This window comes from Vigna unguiculata, chromosome 1 (assembly GCF_037176805.1).
Source record: "Vigna unguiculata cultivar grain cowpea cultivar isolate G323 ecotype 2 chromosome 1, ASM3717680v1, whole genome shotgun sequence".
Taxonomy (NCBI): domain Eukaryota; kingdom Viridiplantae; phylum Streptophyta; class Magnoliopsida; order Fabales; family Fabaceae; genus Vigna; species Vigna unguiculata.
Window position 1 is genome coordinate 44,648,058 of NC_140792.1, and position 27,546 is coordinate 44,675,603.

At 33.2% G+C, this 27,546-nt stretch overlaps 2 protein-coding genes across 2 annotated transcripts; both read left to right on the forward strand.

Moving 5' to 3' along the window:
• The first annotated feature begins 1,111 nt into the window (after nt 1–1,111).
• Nucleotides 1,112–5,080, forward strand: LOC114184407 (P-loop containing nucleoside triphosphate hydrolases superfamily protein). Its single transcript, XM_028071719.2, has 5 exons — nt 1,112–1,864; nt 2,210–3,438; nt 4,260–4,299; nt 4,412–4,814; nt 4,899–5,080. Exons 1-5 carry the CDS (start codon nt 1,282–1,284, stop codon nt 4,942–4,944), a joined length of 2,301 nt encoding a protein of 766 aa, XP_027927520.1. The 5' UTR covers nt 1,112–1,281; the 3' UTR covers nt 4,945–5,080.
• Nucleotides 5,081–10,039: 4,959 nt separating this feature from the next.
• LOC114182321 (Carbohydrate-binding-like fold) lies at nt 10,040–25,331 on the forward strand. Its single transcript, XM_085674376.1, has 27 exons — nt 10,040–10,289; nt 10,637–10,702; nt 12,237–12,323; nt 12,460–12,516; nt 12,640–12,704; nt 12,906–13,075; nt 14,788–14,849; nt 14,982–15,065; nt 15,439–15,598; nt 16,019–16,134; nt 16,990–17,118; nt 17,433–17,504; nt 17,641–17,736; nt 17,821–17,898; nt 18,589–18,717; nt 20,569–20,745; nt 20,854–21,057; nt 21,141–21,254; nt 21,380–21,621; nt 22,231–22,276; nt 22,356–22,604; nt 22,758–22,988; nt 23,371–23,462; nt 23,951–24,179; nt 24,261–24,614; nt 24,748–24,821; nt 24,923–25,331. The coding sequence occupies exons 1-27, from the start codon at nt 10,188–10,190 to the stop codon at nt 25,026–25,028; spliced, it is 3,591 nt and encodes a 1,196-aa protein (XP_085530502.1). The 5' UTR covers nt 10,040–10,187; the 3' UTR covers nt 25,029–25,331.
• The last annotated feature ends 2,215 nt before the right edge of the window (nt 25,332–27,546 follow it).

Genomic DNA, 27,546 nt, shown 5'->3' on the forward strand with positions numbered 1-27,546 from the left:
GAGTTTTTACTAAGTTTTTACACATGATTTGAAGTGGGTGCTTCTTTCGGCACCTTCATGTTTTTTTTTTTCTTCACCCCATAAAAGTTGAACTCCTCAAACTATTTTTCATTCAAAATATAATAAAAATTTATACACCTCTTTGTTTTTAATATTTTTCAGATTGGATGTATATTTCAAGATTCAGACAAAATCTAATAAAATATCCAATCCAAAATAATATTTCGGAAGACATTTTGGATCCGAAAATACTTTTTAAATTACTTGTTTTGGAAATTTTTTTGTATCCAAGATATAAAACAAAATCATGGAATAAGTGTTTATGAAGATATTTCCAAATTTGAAAATACATTTCTGTTTTGAAAATAATTTTTTTATAGTTTGAAACTATTGTTTTCAAAGGTATTTATAGGTCTAAAACATTCAATTCAAAACAGAAAAAAATTAAATATATTTTTAATTCTTGAATTTTAATTAAAAATTAGAATTGGTCCATGTCTAAAATTTCGATAGATTTTATTTCTTAAATTTTAAAAACGAATGAATATAATTATTTTAATCCAATTACGTTAACATATTTTACGATATCTGAAGATGTATCAAACAATATAAACAACTCCAATTTAGGTAATTTTATTAAAATGACTATATTCATTTATTTTTTAAGTTTAAAACCTAAAATGTATCAAAATTTTGAATAGGGACGAACTCCAATCTTAAATTAAAGTTCAGAAACTAAAATATATTTAATTCTATAAAAAAAAATCAAAATAAGTATTCCAAAATATATTTCTGAATGACTTCCAAAACACCCTTATAAATATAATTTGAAATATAAAATTCTATTCCAAACTGTACAAATAAAATATAAATTTATATTTTGAGTCATACATTCTAAGAGTAAATGAACAAGAATTGAAAATGAAAATCTAAACTAGAAAATGATTTTAAAATTTTAAAGTTTGCAGGGGGTGCGGGTTCAAATTATGAAGGTGTATGAAGAAACTTTCTCCCTTGAGATGACCCTGTTGCACACTTCCCAAAGGAATGGGCTTCCTCGGTTCGGGTACCCGTTCACCCATATCTTTAGATCCGTCGTCATCCCCTTCCTCCTTTAACCAGAAATCGACCACGGTGGTGTCTAAATTCACTGGTTGCAACGTTCCACTCGCGGAAGCGCCAAATTCAATACCTACATCACACCTCACTCACCCCTCTTTTCCCAATCCCAAATTCTTTCTTCCACTTTCCCTCACCAGCTAGGGTTTCCTCTTCCCCACCATGTCGAAGAGGAAGTTCGGATTCGAAGGTTTCGGCATAAACCGCCAATCCACCTACAGCTTCGAGCGATCCCAGGCCCCTCAGCGACTCTACGTCCCTCCCTCCTCCCGTCACGGCCACGACAACTACGAGGACACCGACCTCGACAACATTGACTACGACGACAACAACAACGACGAAGGGAACAAGAACAGCAACGATGGCGACGAAATTGACCCTCTCGACGCCTTCATGGAGGGGATTCACGAGGAGATGCGGGCGGCGCCACCGCCCAAGCCGAAGGAGAAGGCTGAGGACCGGTACCGGGACGACGACGACGATCCCATGGAGAGCTTCCTGAAGGCAAAGAAGGATTTAGGGCTGACTCTCGCGTCCGAGGCGCTGCACGCTGGGTACGATTCCGATGAGGAGGTTTATGCTGCTGCCAAAGCCGTGGACGCTGGTATGATTGAGTATGATTCCGACGATAACCCTATTGTTATTGACAAGAAGAAAATTGAGCCCATTCCTGCTCTCGATCACTCTTCCATTGACTACGAACCCTTCAATAAGGATTTTTATGAGGAGACACCTTCAATATCAGGTACTTCCACTATAACCCAGAAATTATATTAGGGCGTGTTTTGATTCATATTGAAATACTAGCTAGCGTGATTTTAAGTAAATATTCACATGTTTGATTATAAACAGAGGAATTGATCGAGTCCATAATTGATTTAGAATGAAAACAACTTTTGGTAGCCTTTTATGCTGAGTTTACTAATAACTTCCATTTAGAATGAAAATATTGAAACTCGATTCAGATAGATCACTTCGGAGTCAAATTTTGCAAACGCTCACACCAATGCAGCTTAATCATTGCCAGTTGGTTCATTTTTCATTTTGGCCGTGGAATGCCTTTGTTATAAGTTATTTTATTTAACTCCAGGTATGAGTGAGCAGGACGTAAGCGAATACCGGAAGAGTTTGGCTATTCGGGTATCTGGTTTTGATGTTCCTAAGCCAATAAAAGCTTTTGAGGAATGTGGGTTTTCGTCTCAGATTATGAATGCTATAAAAAAACAAGGGTACGAGAAGCCTACATCTATACAATGTCAGGCTTTCCCGGTTGTGCTCTCCGGCAGGGATATTATTGGTATAGCTAAAACTGGTTCAGGTAAAACGGCTTCTTTTGTGCTTCCTATGATTGTGCATATCATGGATCAGCCTGAGCTTCAGAAGGAAGAGGGGCCTATAGGGGTTATATGTGCACCTACCAGAGAATTGGCTCATCAGATATACCTGGAGGCCAAGAAATTTGCAAAAGCGTATGGGGTACGTGTATCTGCTGTCTATGGTGGAATGTCAAAACTTGAACAGTTCAAAGAACTCAAAGCTGGATGTGAGATAGTTGTTGCTACCCCTGGCAGACTGATAGACATGCTGAAAATGAAGGCATTGACGATGATGAGAGCAACTTACCTGGTGCTTGATGAAGCGGATCGGATGTTTGATCTTGGGTTTGAACCTCAAGTAAGGTCCATTGTTGGGCAGATTAGGCCAGACCGCCAAACATTACTCTTTTCTGCAACAATGCCTCGTAAAGTTGAAAAGTTGGCCAGGGAAATCCTTACTGATCCTATCAGAGTAACTGTTGGAGAGGTGGGGATGGCAAATGAAGATATTACTCAAGTTGTTTATGTGATTCCTTCTGATACTGAAAAGTTGCCTTGGCTTCTGGAAAAGCTACCTGAAATGATTGATCAAGGTGATACTTTAGTTTTTGCTTCAAAGAAGGCCACTGTGGATGAAATAGAATCGCAGTTGGCTCAAAGAGGCTTTAAAGTTGCTGCCCTGCATGGTGATAAAGATCAAGCTTCTCGGATGGATATTTTGCAGAAGTTTAAATCCGGTCTCTACCATGTGCTCATTGCAACTGATGTTGCAGCCCGTGGTCTTGACATCAAGTCAATTAAGTCAGTGGTAAACTTCGATATTGCAAAGGATATGGACATGCATGTCCATCGCATTGGAAGAACAGGTCGTGCTGGTGACAAGGATGGGGTTGCATACACTCTTATAACTCAGAAAGAAGCACGATTTGCAGGTGAATTGGTCAATAGCTTAGTTGCTGCTGGTCAGAATGTGTCCGTGGAGTTGATGGATCTTGCGATGAAGGTAACAACACCTTCGATTATATTCTTCTATTCATCAATCTGTATCGAGTCTTTTAACTTGTTTAATGCTTGTAGACTCTCTTATCTTTGATCGTTTCTGGTTCATGCAACTGTGGGTTTTTTAGTATCTTTTTCGTCTTCGCATGATGCTTTTGTAGATTTTGTTGGTTTGCTGTAAATATCAACATAATAATGCTCTTTTCGTGGCAAGAATTTAATTAGTAATAAGTTTTAAGCAGAGTTATATGAGCGAGTTAATGCTAGTTGAGATGGTTTAAGAGGCTGAGTACATCAGATGCCAAGGGACTGCTTGTTTCCTAATTTTGGAAACTCTTCTCTAATTTTAAAAACAAGAAGAAAAAAAATCTGAAAATTGTTTGCAAAAGTCATATCTCATTGCTAATTTTTAAACTAAAAAACTTAGAACCTCCTTGACTTGTTTTGGTTTTATAGTTTCAGTTCTCTATTATTGAAGTTCTTGCATCTTAAGATTTGCTTCCCCCCTTTATATTCTCTAAAAAATTAAACATATGATAAGTTTTCTTGTTTTTTCATGTTTGAAATTAGCTCGTTTTTTGCTATTAGTTTTGAAATAATTTAGTTACTTTTATATATGAAAAGTATTTTGTGAAAAATAAACGGGTAAAGCTTTTTTTTGATGAATTGCATAATAGAATTGAGTTACCTTCATTTTGCTTATGTTGTTGTTGTGAAATTTATGTTTCCAAAAACTTGCCTTTTGATATTTTAAGATGATCTAAAATAAACTCCCCTATATAGGTCTTGAATTTATTTAATGACATTTCTCTTGTAATTCAATAGGATGGGAGATTCAGGTCGAAACGTGATGCAAGAAAAGGAGGTACGAAATGCAACTTACGTTATCATGAGAAATGAAGTAGTAATTTGCTGAGATAAAAAAACTCGTTTTTGCAAGCAATTAAATCTAATCTCTAACGATGTGTACCGTGCAGGTGGGAAAAAAGGCAGAGGTAGAGGTGGTGGGGGAGGTGGCCGTGGTGTGCGTGGAGTGGATTTTGGCTTGGGCATTGGATATAATCCCGAGTCGAACAACGCACCATCTAACCCAGTTCCTACTCGATCTGCCGCAGTAAATTCTCTGCGGACCGGAATGATGTCACAATTTAGGAATAACTTTGTTGCTGCTTCATCAAACTCTCAGAATCAAGGATTCGGTAACAATACAAACATGGCTGCTAATAAGAGACCGGCACTCCCTGGTTTTGTATCTGGTGGATCAATTGGTGGTGACGTGAATACGTATCAGCACACCGCTTCACCCAGTCCTGTTTCCTCAGCGGTAAATTCCAGCACTCAAGGTTCTGGAGTAAATTCTGGTCAGAAGAGCACGAATAGGTTAGTGTTCGGAGATGTATTTGTTGCCATATTTATCTTAATACATAATTTGGTTGCTAATGTTCTAACTTTCTTTGGCTGCAGTTCTAAACCCAAAGAGAGGCGGAGGCCATCAGGTTGGGATAGATAGTCTATCTCATTGAATGACACCACTGTCAATGTATCAATGTTCTTATATTAGGTCAAGTCAAGAATTGATTTTCTTTGTATAATTAATGCTCCAGTTTTCAATCACCTATATTATTTTAGCTTCCAAGTTGTAGAAAGGTTTGAGGTTTGTTTGGTTCTATTTTTTGTTTCTGAAAGCAGTATTGCACAACAAAAAGAGCAATACTTATCACACGAAACCTGATTAATCACATGATAGATCAATCAATAGTATTTTGGGTAAAAAAACGTAGTTAAATTCTTTTTTTCGCGTTTGAATGGATCACACAAAAGGTATAACACAAGGATTTCTAAGGTGGTTATTTATCATGTTATAGATGTTAAGAATACTTTTGTTGGTCATTAATATTCATCAAATAATTTAACTAATATTTTTAGTGAATAATTCTATCTCGATTATGTTTATTTAACCATCAAACTTATTTTGGAAAATTTTAATCTAATAATGCTCTAAATCATCAGAAGGCGAGTTTATAAAAATATAATGTATAGAACGTGGAACATTATTTGAACCCGAACATAACATTTATTCAAAAGCATTATGAGCTATTATGTCATCTTATAATGAAAACATAAAAATTTTATGAACGAATTTTATTTGAACTCTTTTGTCTTTCCCTCGTGTGTGTGTGTGTGTATGAATATTCTTTTACAAAGTTTTTCATTTTTTATTGCAAACATCGACACTCATCCCTTAGGATCCCAATGATTTGTTGTTCGGTAAAATGTTTAGCTCGTAACCTAATAATGAATCGTGTCGATAGGTCGCTTAACACACATGCTATTCAATTTTAGGGCCACATCTTTTTAGCATACAAACTTTCACTCTCAGTGTCATTAGGTCTCTTTAGCACATTTGCTTTCTATTTTAGGATTGTCACACAACTTTAACACGTAGGCTTTCAATTTCAGAGACATTGAAGTTGGTTGCATGATGTTTGTTTAGAGAATCGATTTAAGCGATGTTATTTTCAGAACCAAAAACTTCGATTGACTCATGACTGTTTAGTCTCGCTGATGACTTATTTTCTTGGGTCGCATCAAACGTTCCTTGCACAATTTGTAAGGTTTTTGTGGTTGAGGATCACATGTGGAGAACGATAGGTGGGTTGATTTCAAAAGTAGAGGTTGAGCTTCTGAAGACTATTGAAAAGTCCACTATCCTTTATAGGTTAAGATCATAAAAAGGAAAAAAGGTCTTAAGGGAGTGTTTTATCCGCCACATGGTGCACATAACCAAAACTTATATGATTCTTAAAACATGTAGTTAGAACATTCAAAATCGAGTGAATTTGTTCGTATCAATAGATGTATTTTATAAGTTATAGTTAATCGTTTTCTTATTTTTGAATCTCAACTAACATTGTTAGCTTTTAGAGTTTTGTATTTTTTTTATCAGTTTCAATAATTATAAGTACATATTTTCGTAATTTTTGTCTAAGATTCTTCATAGTTTTATTACATTTTTTTTTAGTAATTAAGAACTCCAACTCAAACAAATTATATTATTTTTTAAAAGATTAGTATTTATTTAATAATCAATATTCGATATTTGAAACAATCCATAACTATTAAAAAAAAAGAATTAAAGCTTTTATTGAAAATTTTCATATCTTATCTTATGCATATTTAGTGAATCTAATATCATTAAACACAATTTCATATAAAGCAAAAATTTCAAATGAATTTATGTTTGGTGGTTAAAACAAATGAAAACTATTATTTATATCTTTCTTTCATTGGCATGTATATTTTCGCATTAGTAGACTATACTTTTGGGTTAAATGTCTTTTTAGTTAAACTTTGATTTTGGTCATGATATTTTAAAAGTAGATTAAATATAGTAAATTTATTTTTTATATCAAGTTTGTGATGATAAAAGACTGTCACTAAATATTAAATTTAACTATAAATATACTAAAATTATAATATAAATCTAGTCTTTTATCAGTTTTGTAATGGTAAAATTTGTTAATAAATAATGACTTCAAGTATAAAGAACAAGAAAATCTCATATTTTTTAAATTTGGAAAACTAAATTCATCAATTTAAGAAGTGTAAGAATCAAAGATAAAATGAGAAAGAAGCATGGTGAGTTCTTACTCTTTTCATTTTCTTTTATTTATCTCTTATTTGTATTTGTTACAACAATGCACATTACCTAATATTCACGCGAGTTGTTTTTCTTTTTCCTATTGCAATTGTTGAGTTACTATGTGCGTAGGTCTATAAAGATAATTTCATTATTCATGAGCCTTTTTTTTTCATTCTTTATTTTATCGAGTGATTTTACCACCTTGTTGGTTATTATTTAAGTGAATAATTGATCTCTTTTCCATTTATTTTTTATTTACACATGTGTTTTTTCACAGTATATTATTATTTTTTCATGACAACCTTTAGATTTGGTTTATGATTCTGAATTTTTTTGTCCATGTTTTTAATTTTTTTTGATGCGAAAATATGACATTATTTAAAAAAAAAACACCATTGTAATTGAAAAAGTAAATTAAACACACAAAAACTTATCATGGTGCCAACTTTCTCAATGTGACCCAACTCTTTTACTTATGTCTCAAATTAAACTCTTTCCACTTTAAGAAAAAAAATTGTTTTTCCCTTCCATTTCTCCTTGCCCCAACAATAACAAAGTTATTTATCTCTCAAAAGTATTTTGTTTCCAATAACACTTCTAACACACAAAGCATAGGTGTTATTCTGTATAGTTTGTAAATCCCTTTTTTCATATTATGGATAAAGTACCAACATATACTAATTTGATTGAAGCAGAATTTGTTTTTATTTTTAAAAATTTCAAATCTCACAAATAAAGAAATATAAAAATTTTGATATAAAGATTAATTATCAATAGTTATCAATACTTTGCTTAATATAAATAGTCACGATTTGTTTTCGTTAATTATGATCCAAAATTGTTTTCAATGATATGATCACCCAAATTATTATATTCTTTATTTTTTTTATCATGAAGGCTTTAGTAATTAAATGGCCATTGCATAATATTCTCTTAAATGCTTAAAAATACATGCAACACATAAAAAAAAAGTATCCGCATCAAATACACAACAACAAAAAATTGAAATTATCGATAGAATTTTACCGACGGATATAGTTTTGTCGGTAAATTTAAATTACCGACGAATTTTATCGACGGATTCTTAAATTTTAATTATCAAAAATTCGCGGTAACACAAATTTTATTTACCGACAGAAATATCCGTCGGTAAAATCCGTCGCTAATTCAAATTTTCTTTACTGATAAATTTACCGACGAATTTTTCTGTCGGTAAAAGAAGCAGAAAATTTCCCGCCCAAATTTGAATTACCGACGGATTTTTCTGTCGGTAAATCTATCGATACTTACATAACTCAAAATTCGTCGGTAAAATTCGTCGATAATTTTTTTTTATCGACAAATTTACCGACGGATTTATCCGTCGGTAAAAGAAGGAGGAATTTTTCCACCCAAATCTCACCTTATAAGAAGACGGGAAGAAGAAGAAAAGAAGAAAAAAAATGAGAAGAAGAAGAAGAAGAAGAAGAAGAAAAGGAGAAGAAGAAGAAAGAGAAAGAGAAAGAGAAGAAGAAGGAGAAGAAGGAGAAGGAGAAGGAGAAAGAGAAGAAGAAGAAGAAGAATAAGAGGAATAAGTGGAAGAAGGAGAAGAAGAAGAGGAAGAAGGAGAAGAAGAAGAAGACGACGGCGGCGGCAGGACGGTAGCGATGATGGCAGCGGCGACGACGGTGGCAGCAACGGCAACAACAATGGCGACCATGAAAAAAAAAACGAAAAAAAAATTTAAAGAGGGAGGAGGAAGAAGATGAACAATGCAACAAATTTACCAACGAATTTTTTAGTAATTACCGACATATTTTTCGGTCGGTAATTACCGATGAATTTTTCGGTCGGTAATTACCGACAAATTTTTTCGTCGGTAATTACCGATAGATTTACCGACGGATTTTTTGTCGATAATTACCGACAAATTTACCGACGGAACATGATTTCCATCGGTAAAATTTTACCGACAAGCATTTTAATGATGAATTTTTGATTGTCGATAATCTGTCGGTAATGTTGATTTAGCGACGAATTTTAACCATTACTGACGAATTTTGACCGTTGGTAATATCGATTTATAGGAGATAGGAAATGATATTGAAGATAGATATTCGCGGGTAACGAGTACGAGTATTTTTATACCCGTATGTTAATAGGACGAGGACGTGTATCATGTATCTGTACTCGTGAATATTCGTACCCGCTATACTTTAATTTATTTTTAAAAAATAGTAAAACATCATAATCTGAGTTATTTTTATCAATTAGTTTTTAAAAAATTTGTAAACTGTTTTTCAACACTATTTAAATGAGTTATTTTGTTTGAAATTTACAAGGGTTATAGTATTTCTATTTGAATTTATAGTTAAATTTGTTTATTAAATATTAAAATTTTCTTTTTTAGATATTTGCGGGTACCTGTAAATATTAAAAAATATGCAGATATCCATAAATATTAAAAAAATATGTGAGTGTCTGCATAACATGTACTTGCACAGATATAACAAATGTAAATACAAATATGAGAGAAATATTTATTCAACAAATAAAGTACGGAGAGTTAATATTGTACAAGAGCGTTGACATCCCTATTCAACCCATTTATATTTAAAGAAATAAAAGCGTATATTTAAAGAAAAAAAAGTTAGAAAGTGATATTTTAAACATTTTACTAATTTTTAATGTATATTTAGTAAATCATTATTTACTAAATAACAGATATGCGTGCATTTGTTTCGAACTTGTTTATTTGCATTTGAAGAAAAAATATTGTTCAAATTACTAGGTATATTAAAAAAATCGCAATATTTATATACATTTTTAATTAGTTACAAAATATTTCAACATATATTATTGAAAAATGTAAAAAAAAACATAATAGATAATTCTTAAATATATTTATTTTCTCAAAATTAACCATCACTCCAAATTGTTTTTTGTGATGGAAAATATTTGTTACTGTGGTCGTTTTGGTTTTTGTTTGTTCCAAAATCCCATAAACCCTCTCAGAGCTGAGAGTGAAGTGGCTGTGGCTCCATTAAATAAATAAACACAAATACTCGTATGATTCTCCAGATCTGTCCCTCTAGCTTAGGTTGAATTCATCGCCGAGCTTCAGATCCGAAATGACGATCGGAGATGCTTTTCTATGCTTACTATTCATCGCAACTTGTTGGATTTCAGCTACTTCTGCTGATTCCATCTATGGCTGCGGTGGTTTTGTCGAGGTAAAGTAATGTGCAGTTCTATCAGCCTCTGCAGTGAAAAACGCATTGGAAGAATTGAAACACCGATTTAGTCATTATTAGTATTACTATTGATGCTTAGAAACTGCGATATTGATTTTCAAGCATTTGGATTGGGAAAATAAGTGCACGGATCTGAAATTTTTGCTGTAATTCACTATGCATTGGAAGAATTGAAACGCCGATTTAGTCTGTTTCTTTGTTTCATATCTATCTCTGGTGAATTCGCTTGTTTATTTTGGTGTGATGTTTACTTCTTTTTTTTCTGCCTTTTTTTTTGTAATATTTGCTCAATGTTTATTTTTGCTTACTAAGTCTGGTTATCGCAGGCGAGCTCATCGTTGGTAAAATCGAGAAAACAAACTGATACCAAGTTGGACTATTCCGATGTCACGGTAAGTGCGTGTAATCTGCCCTACTCTTACCAAACGAATAATTTTCCCTTACAAAATGTTTGAAAAGTGTAAGGAACTCAAACTTTTATTGTGAGCAATTCCTTTCATGCCTCCTTCAATATCCAATTCCTTTCTCTTCTACCACTTTTTTCCAGGTTCTACTATCTTAGCAGCAATTTATGTTTTCCCATTGGTAATATTCACTACAAAATTGTAAAAAAAGTAGTATTACTGATAAGCTATCCTTACAATAGACAACCATAGAAAGAAGAATAAGAACATCGTGATATTTGGGTATATTGATAGCGCTTGCATAAATCTCTTGTAATCTCCAAAGCTATATTTGGCGGTCTCATCTTCTTGAAGTTGAGATATAGCTTGTCATCACCTTGTTATGCAAACTTCTCCCAAAGATGGTTTTTGAGGTGGCCATCTTCTTCAGCAACCCTTTCATAAAGACTGGAATTTGGATACCATTTTCAAAATAATCCTTTTTGCCATGACGACATCATATATTCTATTAAATTTTAGTGAACTACGGAATTTGTTCTAAACCATGCTAAACCCTACAAATGGAGTCCTCTCCTATAGTTTAGCAAGGATTGGAATCATGAAAAAGGTGTTAAGGACGCTATCATTGGTATTTATGCATTAGTGGCTAAAGGAGATGACTACACGCCGGACACAGTTATTAGGAGAAGTCTGTGTAACAAGGAGGGTGTCAAGACTGTATAACAGGTTAAGAAAGAAGAAAACTCAAAACATGAAGGTTCGGACCATATTGGAGATTCAAAGAGTTTGTGAAATCATTATCAATATAGCCAAATATCATAAGATTTGTATTAATCTGAAGTACTTATAGGAGAAAACAATAAGTATATTTTTACTTCAGCTTTTGGAAAGGTTGGATGAGACAGCTTTTATGAAAGTTGAGTGCACAAATTGATTTTAACTCATGGGAAAAATTCAATTTATTTTACTTTTCCATTTTTCTTCTAGTATAAGTGTTTGCATAGATGTTTATTCATACAAGACCTAGGTACTTGTTTGCTAAGCTTTAAGTAAACCAGGGCGTATGCCATAGATTTAACTAGGTAGGCATTTCTGCAGAAGTTTATCTTAAACTGGGCCAAAGTGTTATTCAATTAGCTCTTATTACACAAGGCCTTATGTCATCGGTTTGACCTATGAATCTAACTGGAATAAGCTAAAAAGAGATAGGAGAGCGTATGAGAGTCATATGCCATTTTCATAAACTCCAATAAGCTCCCCATAAATTCTTTCAAATGCCCCCTTTACTCTACCACCGGTCCCATTTGATTTAACTAATTATTTTGCACAATAGCTGTAATGATTTTACTGTCTTCAGTTGCTTGTTAAGTTGTTATAGAAAGACAAGACATTCATAAAAAATTCCTATGGCGTCCTTTTTGCCATATACTACACTATTATTGGGTAAAGATGTGGTGTTGCTCATCCAAGTATTCATTTCAATTTGCACCCAACAAACATTTAATTGATCCATTTGTTGTAGGTTGAGCTTCAAACTGTGGATGGACTGGTAAAGGATAGAACCCAATGCGCTCCAAATGGATATTATTTTATTCCGGTATATGACAAGGTAAAATTTACTAGAATTTGTACACATTTAGGCATGTTAGGGCAACTTCTGTCAACATAAATACGAAATAGCGTATCTATGCCATAGAGGCTTATTCACTATTCAGTTCTTCTCAATGCAATTATTTTCATCACAGGGTTCCTTTGTAATTAAAATTAATGGACCTCCAGGATGGACATGGGATCCAGAAAAGGTTAGTTATTTATAAGTTATAATCTGCATGCATGATCACTCTCTCTCTCTTTCTCAATCTTGATGTAATGAGATTATTTTTATGATTCTGACAGTTATTTGTTTCCCCCCTCTTGTCCTACAGGTTCCTGTGGTGGTTGACAATAATGGTTGCAATGGCAATGAAGATATAAATTTTCGTTTCACAGGGTAGGCTATTATTCTGATTTTTTAACTTCACATGGTTTTTTATTTCGAAGCATATTATTAAAAATGAAAGGAGTGTCAGGGTGAATGTAACCAATTTCTAGTTGAATTAGGCTATCGTTATTGTTGTTGTATGTCCTGTGCATGCCATGCTTGCTTATGCTCTATATTTTGAAATTATCTTCGAAGTTTTTTATATTTTAGGTTCACTATATCTGGTAGAGTTGTGGGAGCTGTAGGGGGAGAAAGCTGTTCAATTAAAAATGGAGGCCCATCAAATGTAAATGTTGAATTATTGTCCCTTTCTGGGGATCTTGTCTCTTCCGTCTCAACTTCATCATCAGGGAGTTACTTGTTTACAAATATCATTCCAGGTAGGGGAGTCTTTTTAGTTGTTTACTTTGGTTGGAAAGTTATTAGCTTTCAATTCTTTTATTATGTAGGGAGCCTTTCACTAATGGAAATTAATATCATTACTACATATATATAAGTAGTTGTCCAAGACTCATCTATATAGGATTAATATTTATGTGGCATGAAGATATGGTTGTGTTAAAAATATAAACGGTTACTGATATGCAGAATTGGTTTCAAATTTCCACACAAAAAGTATGATTTCATTGGAGGTGAGAACAATTGATGGAGAACTAGTCCAGGATGAACCAGATGAGCTGGTGGTGAATGAGATTGTCTAATTAATATTACGTGATCAGAATTATTTTGAATCCAAAAAAATGAATGAAATTTTAGCTGGGTAATTATGTTTAATGTTTACAAATTATCTATTTCGGCACTTTGAAATGAGTGGTGTTGGAAATAGAGCATTTAATGATTGTTACTAACTACCTTAGACATCGTGTTTACGGAAGTTCTTATCTTTTTGTTGCGTTAAAAGACAAAAAGGAGAGGCACAAAGCTGTTGAATTTGTGTTATTATACATCAGAGTTGATTTGTATAGGTTTATTACAAGAAATACTGATAGTGTGATATAAGAGTCTTGAGATATAAGAGTCCTATGTTTTCTTTTCTCTATCCTATTTTGTTCACTTCTACAACTTCCACGAAAGATCTCTTTGGGTATCTTGTTTGTCCTTGAATAAAACGGGTAAACTTGATCCTATAACTTTAAAGGAAATGATTGGATTGTTAGTGTATGTAGGTGATACTATGGTTATCAGTGATGAGATTGGAAGGAATAAGTCTTGAGTCAACATCTAGCAAAGGATTTTAGGACAAAAATACTTGGGAGGCTGAAACATTTTTTGTGAATTGTAGTGTCTCCCTCTAGGAAGGGTATTTTCATGTCTCAACACAAATATATCACAAATTTGATCTATAAGATAAGTGGGGCAATTTGTATTTGTAAATACTCCCGTCAATTCACCTATATGCAAATGATAGTGCAATAATGGACAAGGAGATATATTAGCATTTAGTTGGAAATTAAATTACCTGGTTTGACACAAGGCGAAATGTTACACTTGTTGCAAGTTTGGTTAGCAAATTTATGCATTGTCCGAGAGAAAGCCACTTGCAATACCTTGTATTTGGATTGAGAATTTTAAAATTTAAGCTTGAAATGCCTGAAATTTTAGCTGATCTGATTTAAATTCCTTATATTTTCAAAATGCTTTGTTAGACCATTAACAATTTTAGATGAAAAATGATTTTTTGTTGATCCAAAATTAATCAATAATAAAAAAGTGATTAATATATCCTTGGATGTAGTGATATTTATACCATTTGTTGGGTGCAGTAGGTCACTCCGTATGCACCCTCCTAAGGCCAGCTTGCAGATATCCATTGTAAATTTTTCGTAGGAAGTAGTGATATTTTAATTGTTCGATTGAAAATCATTGTATTTGTCTTTGTTAACATTATTATTATTATACTGCTTGAGCGAATTCTTAAATAAAATCTCATTATCTCTTCTCACAAGTAATGGTACTGCCTGACCAGAGAGTCCAATTGACTTGTCCATCAGTTTTGTTCAGAATCAATTGTTCTTGCTATTGTTTCATTATTTTCTATTCTTCATCTCCAAATTGTTCAAACAAATGGGCAACACTCTTGATGTGATTGCAGGAAAATATACACTACGTGCTTCAAATCCTGATATGGAAGTTGAAGTTAAAGGTTCAACACAGGTTGGATATTGTATTTGCTTTCAGTGTTTTCCTTCTGTTCCAACCCATTTCTTGGGTGTCACATTTTATTCTCATGATACATTTAATGAGCTAGCATAATGTGCTTACTATTTTTCCGATATTGTGTTACAGATTGAATTGGGCTTTGGAAATGGGGTAGTTGATGATGTTTTCTTTGTCCCTGGATATAGTATCAGTGGATTTGTTGTTGCTCAGGTAATGTTTGTTGAAGGGACAAATCATTTTCAATATTACACTTCCCTTTTGTAATTGTTATATAATATAATTTTCTTTGTAAAATTATTGTATAATCTAGTGAAAAGATCTATGTATCTCAATAACATACGATAACAATAGCAACAAAGCCTTCTCCCACTTTGTGACTGTCTGTGACACAGAGCTAAACAAATATTCTTGTTTGCATTGCTTGCTTCATCTGTTCACATTTTTATGAGTGTTGAAGGATGTTTATGTTCTCAATCAGTTTTTACCTCCAAAACAGTTTAACGTGGTTTATAACTTCACAGTTTAATTGAAACCTTTCTCAATCATATATATATGCTTTCCAATTCGGTTCGTCTGTTTCCAGGGAAATCCGATTGTTGGAGTCCATATTTTCTTATATTCAGATGATGTTTCTGAGGTAGAATGTTTGCAAGGCATTGTTACTGGTCCACGACAAGAAAGAGCTCTCTGTCACGCTACATCAGATGCTGATGGAAAGTTCACATTCAATTCAATACCTTGTGGTAATTACACATTTGCGTTCTTATTCTGTCATATACTCCCTCTTGATGTTTCCATAGGGAGTGTTGAATTTCTGGTGCCTATACATTGATGAAAGGAATATTCTTTCCTGGTGTGTTTTTGTCAGCTTGTTTGTAGTTTGTGCATTTTAATTTTTTAAACAAACACCGATGACTTGCAATTATAGGTGTGCAACTGTGTTTTCAAAATACCTGGAACTTCACCCCTAACATACATACGACAATTAGTCTCCTGGTCATTAATCATATTAAATTTCACTCCAAAATATTTCTTGTATTTACTCTACAGTTGCTATTCCTTTTTGGCGAATTATGTTCTTGCTTTGCTCGAAAATTGCTACTACATGCTGCTAGAACCTATTTTTCTTAATTCAGTGCTTGTACTTTTTTATCAACATGCAGGGAGTTATGAACTTGTTCCCTACTATAAGGGTGAAAATACAGTATTTGATGTTTCGCCACCCAGCGTCTCAGTTAATATCAAGCATCAGCACGTAACAGTGCCTCAAAAATTTCAGGTAGACTATATGGATAAAATGTTTAATATGCTAACCCTCACCACTTTCTGTTTCCTGTGGCATTCAGAAAAATACTAGTGCTACCAATGTGGGGTAAATAAGAAGATTGAATTATGTATTACTATTCAGTTCACGACTGCATGCCTTGTGAATTTTTCATTAAATGAAATAAATGTAAATGCTAGATTATGTTCCAGTATTTCCAAAAATCTTTTATAAATAACTGCTTTTTCACTCCTGTTTCCACATAATTGTTGTATTATTGAACATATGCCATTATGTTCATAGGCATGCTAGCTAAGCTCTATTGCATATTCATCTAGCGCATATCCATTTTTTAAAATTTTAAATAAGGTCACCCTTTCAGAGTGTCCTATTATTTATGTGAAGTACAAATGATGACGATGATGATTATACTTTACTTTTTGATATTTTGGCATCAAACTAACCAAGGATAGCTTAGTCACTGTTTGCCAAAACAGTTAACTGTTGGGTGATGATGGCTTTTGTTAGCGGCTGCAAATGCTGGTGGAAGGAAAACTTTTTTCTGCTAGTTGCATATAGTTCTGGTTATCACTTAATTTATTAAAAATTAGAAGCAAATCTTACAACGGAAAATATACGTAAAACAGTTCTAGAAGAAATTGGAAATTAAGATTGGAATTCCATAATATTTAGGTACCAAATATAGATATGAGTGTTTTGAAAAGTTATAATATTTCCCATTTTGTATGTTGAGAAATGTTTGGTTCAGTCATAACAATTGCACTGTAATTTTACCATATCAATCTATTATTGGGGTTATGTGTATGCTATTTTCTCTCAAGTATGTGCTATCAATGTTAATTCTCTCAGGTAACTGGATTTTCTGTTGGAGGCCGTGTGGTTGATGGAAATGGCATGGGAGTGGAGGGTGTCAAAATCATAGTTGATGGCCATGAAAGGTCTATTACTGATAATCAAGGATACTACAAACTTGATCAGGTATTGGAATTAATATGGGTAAATGATGGAGTTAGGTTGTTCATTGGCAAGAGATTCTATTTTGTTTTAGTTTAAGACACATCTATTTTCTTGTTTATTTGTTGAGTTTGTTTTTTCTATCAATCTGAGTAAGTTTTTTCAATCTACCTGGATTGTGGATATCAATTAGAGCCTAGGCCAGCATACTTTTACCTTTTCTTTATCTTATTTTAGACTGTGCTGATAATTTCTTTCAGTTTATTGTAGTTCCATTCCATCTACGTTTACATTTACATTTTTGTTTTACTCTTTCTTTTCTATGTTATATTTATTAGGTTACATCCAAGCACTATACCATAGAAGCCCAAAAAGAGCATTACAAATTCAAGAATTTGGAGAATTATATGGTAAAACATATTATGACAATCTTATTAGAATTTAAGTTTATTATACTGCTCTCTTAGTAGGATGATGAAAATTCGTAGGTGGTGTAAAAATGCTGCTGTGTGTGTCTCTTGTTTCAAAGTTTGTTTTCTTACTCAGGTATTGCCAAATATGGCTTCAATAGAAGACATCAATGCCATTTCATACAATCTCTGTGGTTTGGTTAGGATGGCTAATGGTGGTCTGAAAGCAAAGGTACGCATATTCTGTACTTTTAATTTTTTTTGTAACATTTTCATGTTAAAGTTAATGTTGATCTTTTGGTATCTGTACTACTAGGTAGCTTTGACTCATGGACCTGATAATGTGAAACCACAAAAGAAGCAAACAGATGAAAATGGAAACTTCTGCTTTGAGGTATGTTAGCTTGGTGATAATAAATCAATAAGTTTTTTTCCTTTTCGTAATGTTAACAGTGTCTTAATATAATGTGAATACAAGTAGCTTGCACAGAAAGAGAAGAGGTGGTGTATTTAGATTTTAAATAACAGATTCAACCTTATGCTCTAGTAGTGTTAGCTTATATAAAAAGCAGCATGTTACCATCAAATCTATCTAATTTTATTGTCCTTTTTTATCTGTTGGTGGCAAGCATTGGGAGGACAGTTCTAACCTTTAAACTATTAAATTTGTGACACATTTATGTTTGGTGTTGCTAGTTCTTTTATGAATTGAATTTAGGATCCTAAAATGCATTAACCATACACTAGCAAAAATTGAAACTTGTTGCAGCTTCAAAGCCTATGGTATAATATTTCTCAGGTAGTCTTCTTTAAACAGCTGGAGTGTTATTAAGGAAGGGATTTTCAGTATTTTATATTGAATATTTTTTGTTGAAATGTCAAAAAGGGGCCAATTTTCAGCATCTGCAGTTCATAGGAGAACTTGTGTTTGAAGATGGTTCATAGCTACTGTCCAAATCATGTCTCAAATTATTGTTAAAATAATTTTATTGCTTTTTTCTTTAATGATGTTTATAGAGTATCTGCTGAAATTTGTTTGTTCATTTCTCATTAGTGATATACAGATTGTTTGCTTTATGTCTAGGTTCTTCCCGGGGAATATCGCTTGTCAGCCATTGCTGCAACTCCTGAGAATGCTGCTGGACTCATGTTTACTCCATCTTATATCGATGTTGTGGTCAAAAGTCCCCTGTTGAATATTGAATTTTCACAAGTAATTTTTCACCCATATTAGCTATAGGTTATCTTGTATTTTTCTTCTTTTCCCTTTTTTCCTTCAGTTTTTCCTGCATCATGCATGCTGAATTCTGTCAGGGAATCAAAATTGGAGTTCTATATTGATGTAGTCATGGTAGTCAAAATTGAGATCTTACACAAGATCATGAAAGTAAATGTAGATTGTTAATCAAGAGATTGGTACATTATTTGTAATATCCTGCAAAATTATGAAAAGAATGGGTGGGGGAAGCAAAGGAGCGTTTGTAAGATCCTACAGAATTATTAAAGAGATGAAAGCGAGTGTAATATTGAAACAAAAGGGAAAAGAGGGAGTGTTGAAAGGTACAAGAGGAGTATTGGAAGAGACAGTTGAAACTGAAAAAAATAAAAGATGAAATTAAGGAGGTTACTGCTTCTGTGCCCCTCCTTTAAAACATGTTTTAAAACCCTCCTGATGTGTCTCCATTTATAGGTTGCCATTTGGAATTATTTTACACATCATTCTCTTTATTTAATTATCTTTCATAAGGACCCAAATGTAATTAAAGGAGGGGCACAAAAGTAATCGTCAATTTGTTGTGGTTGCTCAAAGGTAACTTTTGGGAAGCTATTTGGTAAGGAAAAAAGAGGGCCGGTAACAAGGCTCTCAGGGGTGGTAAAAGGGGGTTTTATGAGAGGTAACATAGGTTTTTTGGATGGTAAAAGAGGGTTATATGAGAAGTGCATAGGTTTATTTTGGGGTGGCAAAAGGGGGCAGTTACAGAGGTGCTTTGGGTTTAGTTTGGGCGGTAGATGAAACAAAAAAGAGGGCACAGTAAAGTTGTTACTTTTGGGCCTAAAAGTTTGCAGATTATAATATTTAAGAAACTGAAATTTAAGCCTAACTTATGAGGTGAGGTTTGCAATAAATGTGAGCTTGCAATAAGAAAGAGAGCCTAACTTATAAGAAAGTGAGCCTGCAATAAATGTAAAAAAGTAGAAGCAGACAAAGGGATGCGGCTGTGTAGAACCTGTGTAGAACTTGCTGATTCTGCATAGGCCTCAATTTGATTCACTTACCTAGTCTATCAGAAACTTGCTTAGGCAGTTATTTTACTGTTAGCACCACTCAGAGAGATTCGGAATTTGTATCACTATATATAGCACTACCTAAAACAAACATTGCGGAGAACAATGATGTGCAACAGAGTATCAAATGCTTTGATACCTGAATTTTATGAATATTGTGTCTGATGCATTTTCTCTGTATTTCTGCAAAGAGAGATGTCAATACAAGGAAAAGTTATATCCATGACACTGAACCCTTAGGCTAGGTACATACACCCAAAAAGCACCTTTATGGAAGCTGTACAATACAATAACAGTCATAATTTTAACAAGCAACAAAGAAAGAAATGTCATCTTAGGCCTATATTTATTACATATTTGAAAAACTGTGTCTGATTGTGTGCTGTAAATGTAAAAACAGTAGAAGCAGCCAAAGGGATCCAATCATTAGTAATATCTATTGTTGAATATGGAGATTGTAGAACTTTCTTTTTAATTTTATACCAAGAAAGCGATGAAGCCAGGTAGCTCTTACCTCTTGAGAAGATAATTGTCCTAGTTTTTATCATATTCTGGTCATATTGTTGATATGGAATCTCAACATAATGGAATAAATTTTTTAACTTGGATTTTATTTATTTACAGATTTTCTATACTGTTGAGTTATTGTTTGGTTCCTCTAAATATATTTTTCTTTATTTTCTTTAGGAATCCTTTTGACCTTGTCCCCACAAAGACCAGGATAGAGTGGCACTGATTTTATATTGTTGTATTCTGACTATATTCCTTATAATTGTAGGCTCTGGTCAATATTCATGGTGCTGTATCCTGCAAGGAGAAATGTGGTCCATTTGTATATGTTACCCTGGTGAGACAGGTTGAGAAACATAGTGGAGACAGAAAAACAATTAGCTTGACCACTGAAAGTGGTCAATTTCAGTTTTCAAATGTTATTCCTGGAAAATACAGGCTTGAGGTTGATATTTTTTTTGCTTTCCCATTTCATTTGTGGTCCAATGTCAGTTTTTTTCTGGAAAGTTCTGATTCATGTGTGTTTTGGCCACTGTAATAATATTTGTTTTAGGTCAAACACAGTTCCCCTGAATCAGTCACGTTGGAAGATAATTGGTGCTGGGAACAGAACTTCATAGATGTAAATGTTGGTGCTGAGGACGTAGAAGGAATCCTTTTTGTTCAAAAAGGCTACTGGGTCAATGTTATCTCGACTCACAATGTTGATGGTTACCTGACTCAACCAGATGGGTCAATAGTGAATTTGAAAATTCAGGTACAACAAATATCACATCCAAAGATGCCAGTAAGTTGAGGCTTCATAAAATTTCATTTCTGTTCCTTTTTGTCTTTCTGCAGAAAGGTTCCCAGCATATATGTGTAGAACATCCTGGTGTACACGAATTTAGTTTTGTTGACTCGTGTATCTTCTTTGGGAGTTCATCGGTGAAATTTAATACATCTACTCAATTGGTATGGAGCATTCAGATATCCGTGATTACATTCTTCAGTTTTATCCGTGATTACATTCTTCAGTTTTTCATGTATCATATTTGGTTCTTTTTAGGATTTTCTTCCATAATTTTCTTTTTCTGTAGCCCATTCGCCTTACTGGAGAAAAGTATCTTCTTAAAGGACAGATAAATGTGCAGTCTGGCACACTTGATGCATTGCCTGAGAAAATAGTTGTTGATATTAAACATGACGGAGCTGGTGTTATTGATCAAGCCACAGCCACACTGAAGTCCCATGCGAAAGATCAAACAGATACCGCCATATTTGAGTATTCTGTTTGGGCCAATCTAGGAGAAAAACTTACCTTTGTTCCTTGGGACTCTAGGTACATATATTTAATCTAACTGGTTGTTCAAACAATTTCAATGAAATGTCTATTTTAGTTTTAATCGCTTGTGTAGAAGCAGATTGGATCAAGAAAGAAAATTGATGGCATGAATACATAATAGCAACTATCTCATTACATCTTTGCCTATTTATCCGAAAGGATTGACTGTGTATTGCTTGTAAAATAATTCAGTAAAGAGGATTTATAGCATTTTATGCTAACTAGTAATTCCTTTCAAACTATTCAAAAGCTTTATTTTTTACCATTTTTAATTTATGTAGTCACATCCAATATCTTGAAAAAGAAATGATAAATCTTAAAATTGTATTATTTGTGTCCAGTTTTTCTCAAAGGTAAACACTTAAATTAACTTACCTATTTTTTATGATTTCGTGGTGTTTATTAGTGTATTGTGCATATAATGCACACAATTCTGTGATTCTGGGAGGTTGCGTGTAGTTTTCTTGTTTTTTTTAATACTTCAATTACTCATTTCATTTCTCCTTCCTATCCTTTCCCTCCTCTCTGTAGCTTTTGAAATCAAACTTATTCGAGCACTTCTATCTACCCAATTGATACTATTGACTTGTTCTTTTTCGGTTACAGGAATGATGGGCAGAAGAAACTTTTATTTTATCCTAGGGAACATCAAGTAAGTATCAAAATATTAGTTTTTCTACTGATTTTTTATGTGACTAACTGAGTTTTATTTGCAAAATTCTTTTACGTAGGTATCAGTGACAGATGATAATTGTCAAGCTTATATTCCTACATTTTCTTGTGAAGTCGGTGCATACATTGAAGGATCAGTTTCACCTCCTCTTTCTGGCGTCCATATCAGAGTTTTTGCGGCTGGAGACAGCAGCATTACTACACTTAAAAATGGCGAACTAGTTCTTGAAACAACCACTGGTACTGATGGTTCCTATGTGGCAGGACCTCTGCACAATGATATCGGTTACAATGTCGAGGCTTCAAAGGTAGTCTCTTTTCTCTGAACAAACTAAGTAAAATTAATGCTTTATTTAAAGAATATACTAGAATAGATTCATTTTCTCTTCTTATCTTTGGTGTTTCTGTTGCCATCTTGGTTTCTTACATTGTTTGATTATTGTTTTTGTTTATACTTGCAGCCTGGATATCATTTAAAAAAAGTTGCGCCTCATTCCTTTACTTGTCAGAAGCTTAGTCAAATTTTAGTACACATACATCACAAAGATGATGCTGAAGAGCCCATTCCTTCTGTTCTCTTATCTTTGAGTGGTGACAATGGTTATAGAAACAACTCGGTATCAGGGACTGGAGGGACATTCCAGTTTGATAATTTGTTTCCTGGAATGTTCTATTTGCGTCCTGTTTTGAAGGTAATAATACTGTAACTGGAGTACTGGACATAATTGCTATGATGTTGTATACTACTTGTCATGTCCTTCACATGCAACTTTTTATCAATCAACTCCAGTTCACGTGTTACTGCACTTGCAGTTAACGATATACTTGATTTGATTATGAATCCAAAATATCCCTGACTAAATTATTGCGTTTTGTTTGTGTATTCATATAACAATTCTCTGTGAGTAATTTTCTGCTTGTGAGCTATCTAACAAACTTAAGAATAAGAAGTTGCAGTGTTTGTAAATATCAGGCTTATTTAGAAGTTGATGATTAAAATTATACTGGTCATTTCTGAAAGCTACATCTTTGTCCACTTCCTTATTCTGTGTATACTATTGTCTTATTTTCTAGGAGTATGCTTTCTCACCTCCAGCACAGGCAATAGAGCTTGGAGCAGGGGAGTCCAGAGAAGTTATTTTCCAGGCCACGCGTGTAGCCTACAGGTTTTACTTTTTTATTTTCTCGAATGCTGACTTGTTTCTTTAATTCCATTTGATTGGTAGTTTATTTAAGAGATCTATTTCAAGTATGCATGACTTAAGTGTAATGTAGATTGAATCTTATCTATCAAGCGTGTATGATTTAAGTTTAAGGCTCTAAGCGACATTGCATCCGGCTTCAAATGCAAATCAATGCAAGGTGATGTAAAACATGCAGTTTTCCTTGTATATGAAACGACTTAAAACAAATAAATTATGCTGGTGAGTAGGACAGACAATATAGAACTATTATCAGTGTAATCACATACAACCAAACTGCAGAGCAAATTGTGAATCAACATGTTACTTCTTTTTTATTTTATATTTTATTACCAAGTAATTATATTCAATTGCTGTACATGCCATAGCCTTCTCTTTCTTTTTCTGGCTTGCACTTTTCTGCTTGGGCATACATTACTCTGGAAGATGCTGAAGTAAATAAACTCTTACAGTGCTACTGGTGTTGTCACTTTGTTGTCTGGACAACCCAAAGGAGAAGTTTCAGTTGAAGCCCGGTCAGAGTCAAAAGGCTATTTTGAGGAAACAGTGACAGATTCCAATGGAAATTATCGTCTGAGAGGACTACAGCCTGATACTGTCTATGTTGTCAAAGTGGCTAGAAGGGATGCTGTAGGCAGTTCTAATATAGAACGTGCATCTCCAGATTCAATTGCTGTGAAGGTTAGTTTTCGGTAGCTATGGGGTTTAGATTTGTTGTCATTGTTGTGATCCTGTAGTAAGCTTGTTGGTTGATGTTCTCAGGTTGGAACAGAAGATATCAAGGGTTTGGATTTTATAGTTTTCGAGGAGCCGGAAATGACAATTATAAGTTGCCACGTTGAAGGAAACGGTACAAATGAACTACGTAAACATCTGATGGTAGAAATTAGGTCAGCCAGTGACCTTAACAAGATAGAGTCAGTCTTCCCCCTTCCAATTTCTAACTTCTTCCAAGTGAAGGGCTTATCAAAGGGAAGACACCTTCTACAGCTTCAATCTGGTCTCCCACAAAGCTCGCTTAAGTTTGAATCTGATATCATTGAGGTCGACTTGGAAAAAAATGTTCAAATCCATGTGGGTCCGCTGATATACAGGATCGAAGATCAACTGAAACAGGTTTTTTCTTGTCTCCACTCTTTCTATTTTTGCCTGCCTTTGCTTTTCAAAGCTTGTCGTTAACTATTTTCTGTTTTCTTATGTTGCTTTTGTGTGGTACATATTTTTAATTTTAATTTCTTATACAATGCAGGAGTTGACCCCTGCACCAGTATTCCCTCTTATAGTTGGATTCCTAGTTGTTTCACTGTTTATTAGCATGCCAAGGTAAGATTGATATTGTCCCTTTTCACCTTAACTACAACTAGTTTGGAATTTGTATGGTCATGTATCCTTATTTGATCTCATTCCCCTATCACTATATGAAGATTGAAGGATTTGTATCAAGCCACAGTAGACATACCCACTCCAGGACTCAATGCGGCTTCAAGAAAAGACGTGAAGAAGCCAATGTTGCGAAAGAAGACTTATTAAAGCTCCTGTCCCTGTCCGATCATTGACGCATATGGTAGTATAACTGCTCTTTTAGAGTCTTTTTTAGAGTCTTAGTTAGGTTACTTTATTAGCATTCACGTTCACTGATAGGTTTGGATGCTTTTCTTTATGATCCCGGTGGGGGAAAATGCAAAATAGAGTGTATAATAAATTTTTCCTTTTTTTGTTAGTATAATAGTATTATTTTTGGCTGAAGCAGCTCGAATTTGTTGCTTCTGAATTTTTGTTATTTTATTTTTTCAGCCAATGCATCGAGCTCGAATGTTTCGACCCTTGTTGGAACTGTCTGATTTGTTTATCATATGGTTCTGTTCGGTTATAGGAAAAAGTTTTAGTTTGTCGGTTAAACATAGAATGGTATTACAATCTAGTTCTACCTTTGGTCACGATTGGGGGTGGAAGCATGGATCTATGGAATGAATAAGTGGGATGAGATTTAAAATGACTAAATAAACTTCCATTCTAATTTGTGAGACTGCACGCTGAGTTTTTATTTATTAAATGACGCCACTTTTACTATAAGTTAATTATTTTTGTTGCAAGATTATAAGTTTAAGATGAAAGTCTTAAAAAAAATTTATTGAAATATGTTTATATTATAAGAAGAAAATACTTTTTTATTTTAGGAACATTAATAACCAAATAAAATATTAACGTGGGAGGTTTTATTTATTTGTTTTTTATGAAAGTTAACTGTAAGAAATTTTAGTAAATGTTATGTAAGATAAATCAAAATCTCGTAATAAATGCTGTAACAAGAAATTTCCAACGAGTATTGATTACTTTAGTTCTTGAATAACAATATTTTATTTTAGTAGATGATTTAATAAAAAGAAGCAATTTATTTCTATCTATTAAATTATACAATCTATTATAAATTTTTTAATGAAATATTTTTATTTCTAAATAACTACCTTGCAAATAGAAGAGTATAACTTGTACAGTCCCTTATTCACTTAAGCCGTTTTATTTTCTTAAATAAGATTAAATCAATGCACTTTGTGCACACAGTCTAGCAAGCAGAGAACATGTTTTTTACACTCCATTTTCATTGCTTTGAAGAAGCAAAAATGTAGTCATTTTCTGGTCAAAATTAAAATTTTAGTAAGATTTTATTTTAAAGTTTTTTTAATTATACCAAACTGAATAACTAAAATTGTAATTTTGTTAGACATAAAGTGAAAAATAGGTCTTGCTCCTAACTTACTTTTTCAAAGCTTTTAACTATTTTCTTTCTTCTATTGTTAAGGTCAATGTTGACACCTGTTTTTCATTGCATTTTGTTGGTTTGCAGGTGTCGAAAGTAGGGTTGATATATCATTCCTAGAACCTTCCAGTTATGTGCCTACAATGCTTATTCCAGTATTGTATAAGACGAAGTGGACGATATAGTGCGAACCAAAGTATAAATCAATCATTACGTCTTTAGTTGATTCGTTATTTGTACCACAAATTTAATTCTGTAACCTTTTCACATTAAAACATGAATAAAGTAAAATACAATAAAATAAGAAATATTATGTATATTAAATGTTCTTATTATAATAGTTATAGTACATGAATATCACTTAAGAGATTTTAAACCATTTTATAATTATAATTTTTATTTAATTAGTAAAAGTAATATTAAGTTTGTTTTACATTCTTATTTTGATCCCTAATCAATTGCATACCATTAATTGATTAATTAATTAATTAAAAATTAAGAAATTAAAATAAGCATAAAAAGAATAAAATTGAGAGTTCAAAATAATAGACTTAATGTCATCACATGTTCACGTTCTTGTTATAAAGTAGTGTTCTCAAAAAAACCTCTTGTATAATATTAATGACTAAAAGTATAAAATTATTAACACGCTTGATTAAAAAAAGGAGCATACTTTAAAATGAAAAAAATAAAAATAAAAATTACCAAAGTTTACAACTTATAAAATCAAACAATGAAGTGTCCCTTCAAATCAAACTTTAGTGTTGTGTTTGCTTTGAAGGATTTATTGTTCAGAGTGAGTAGACACAGAAAGATTGTGGTTCCATATGATTATATGACATTAGTCTTACACACTTATAAGACATTTGACACCAAAACCTTATGGGTCTTTATTCTTATATAGTGTTTAACTTTGTCTTTTCTATCCAATGTCCCTTCAAGTGTATGAGTGACCCCTTTTTGGTTATGGTTATGCAGTAGTCACTCCGAACCATCGACTCTGATACCATTGATGAGTTTATATTTATAGTCATGGTTATTGAGAGATTGTGGTCATATATGGTTATATGACATTAGTCTTACACTTATAAGACATTTGACATCAGTTTTACACCAAAACCTTAAGGCAATAGTGTTATGGGTCTTTATTCTTATATAGTGTTTAACTTTGTCTTTTCTATCAAATGTAGGACTTTTTGACTCACACTTGGACTATTTCTAACAAGAGTGACTATCGTGTTCGGTTCCTAGGATTTGTTCCTAGAATTTGAGAACAAATGAAAGAAAAAA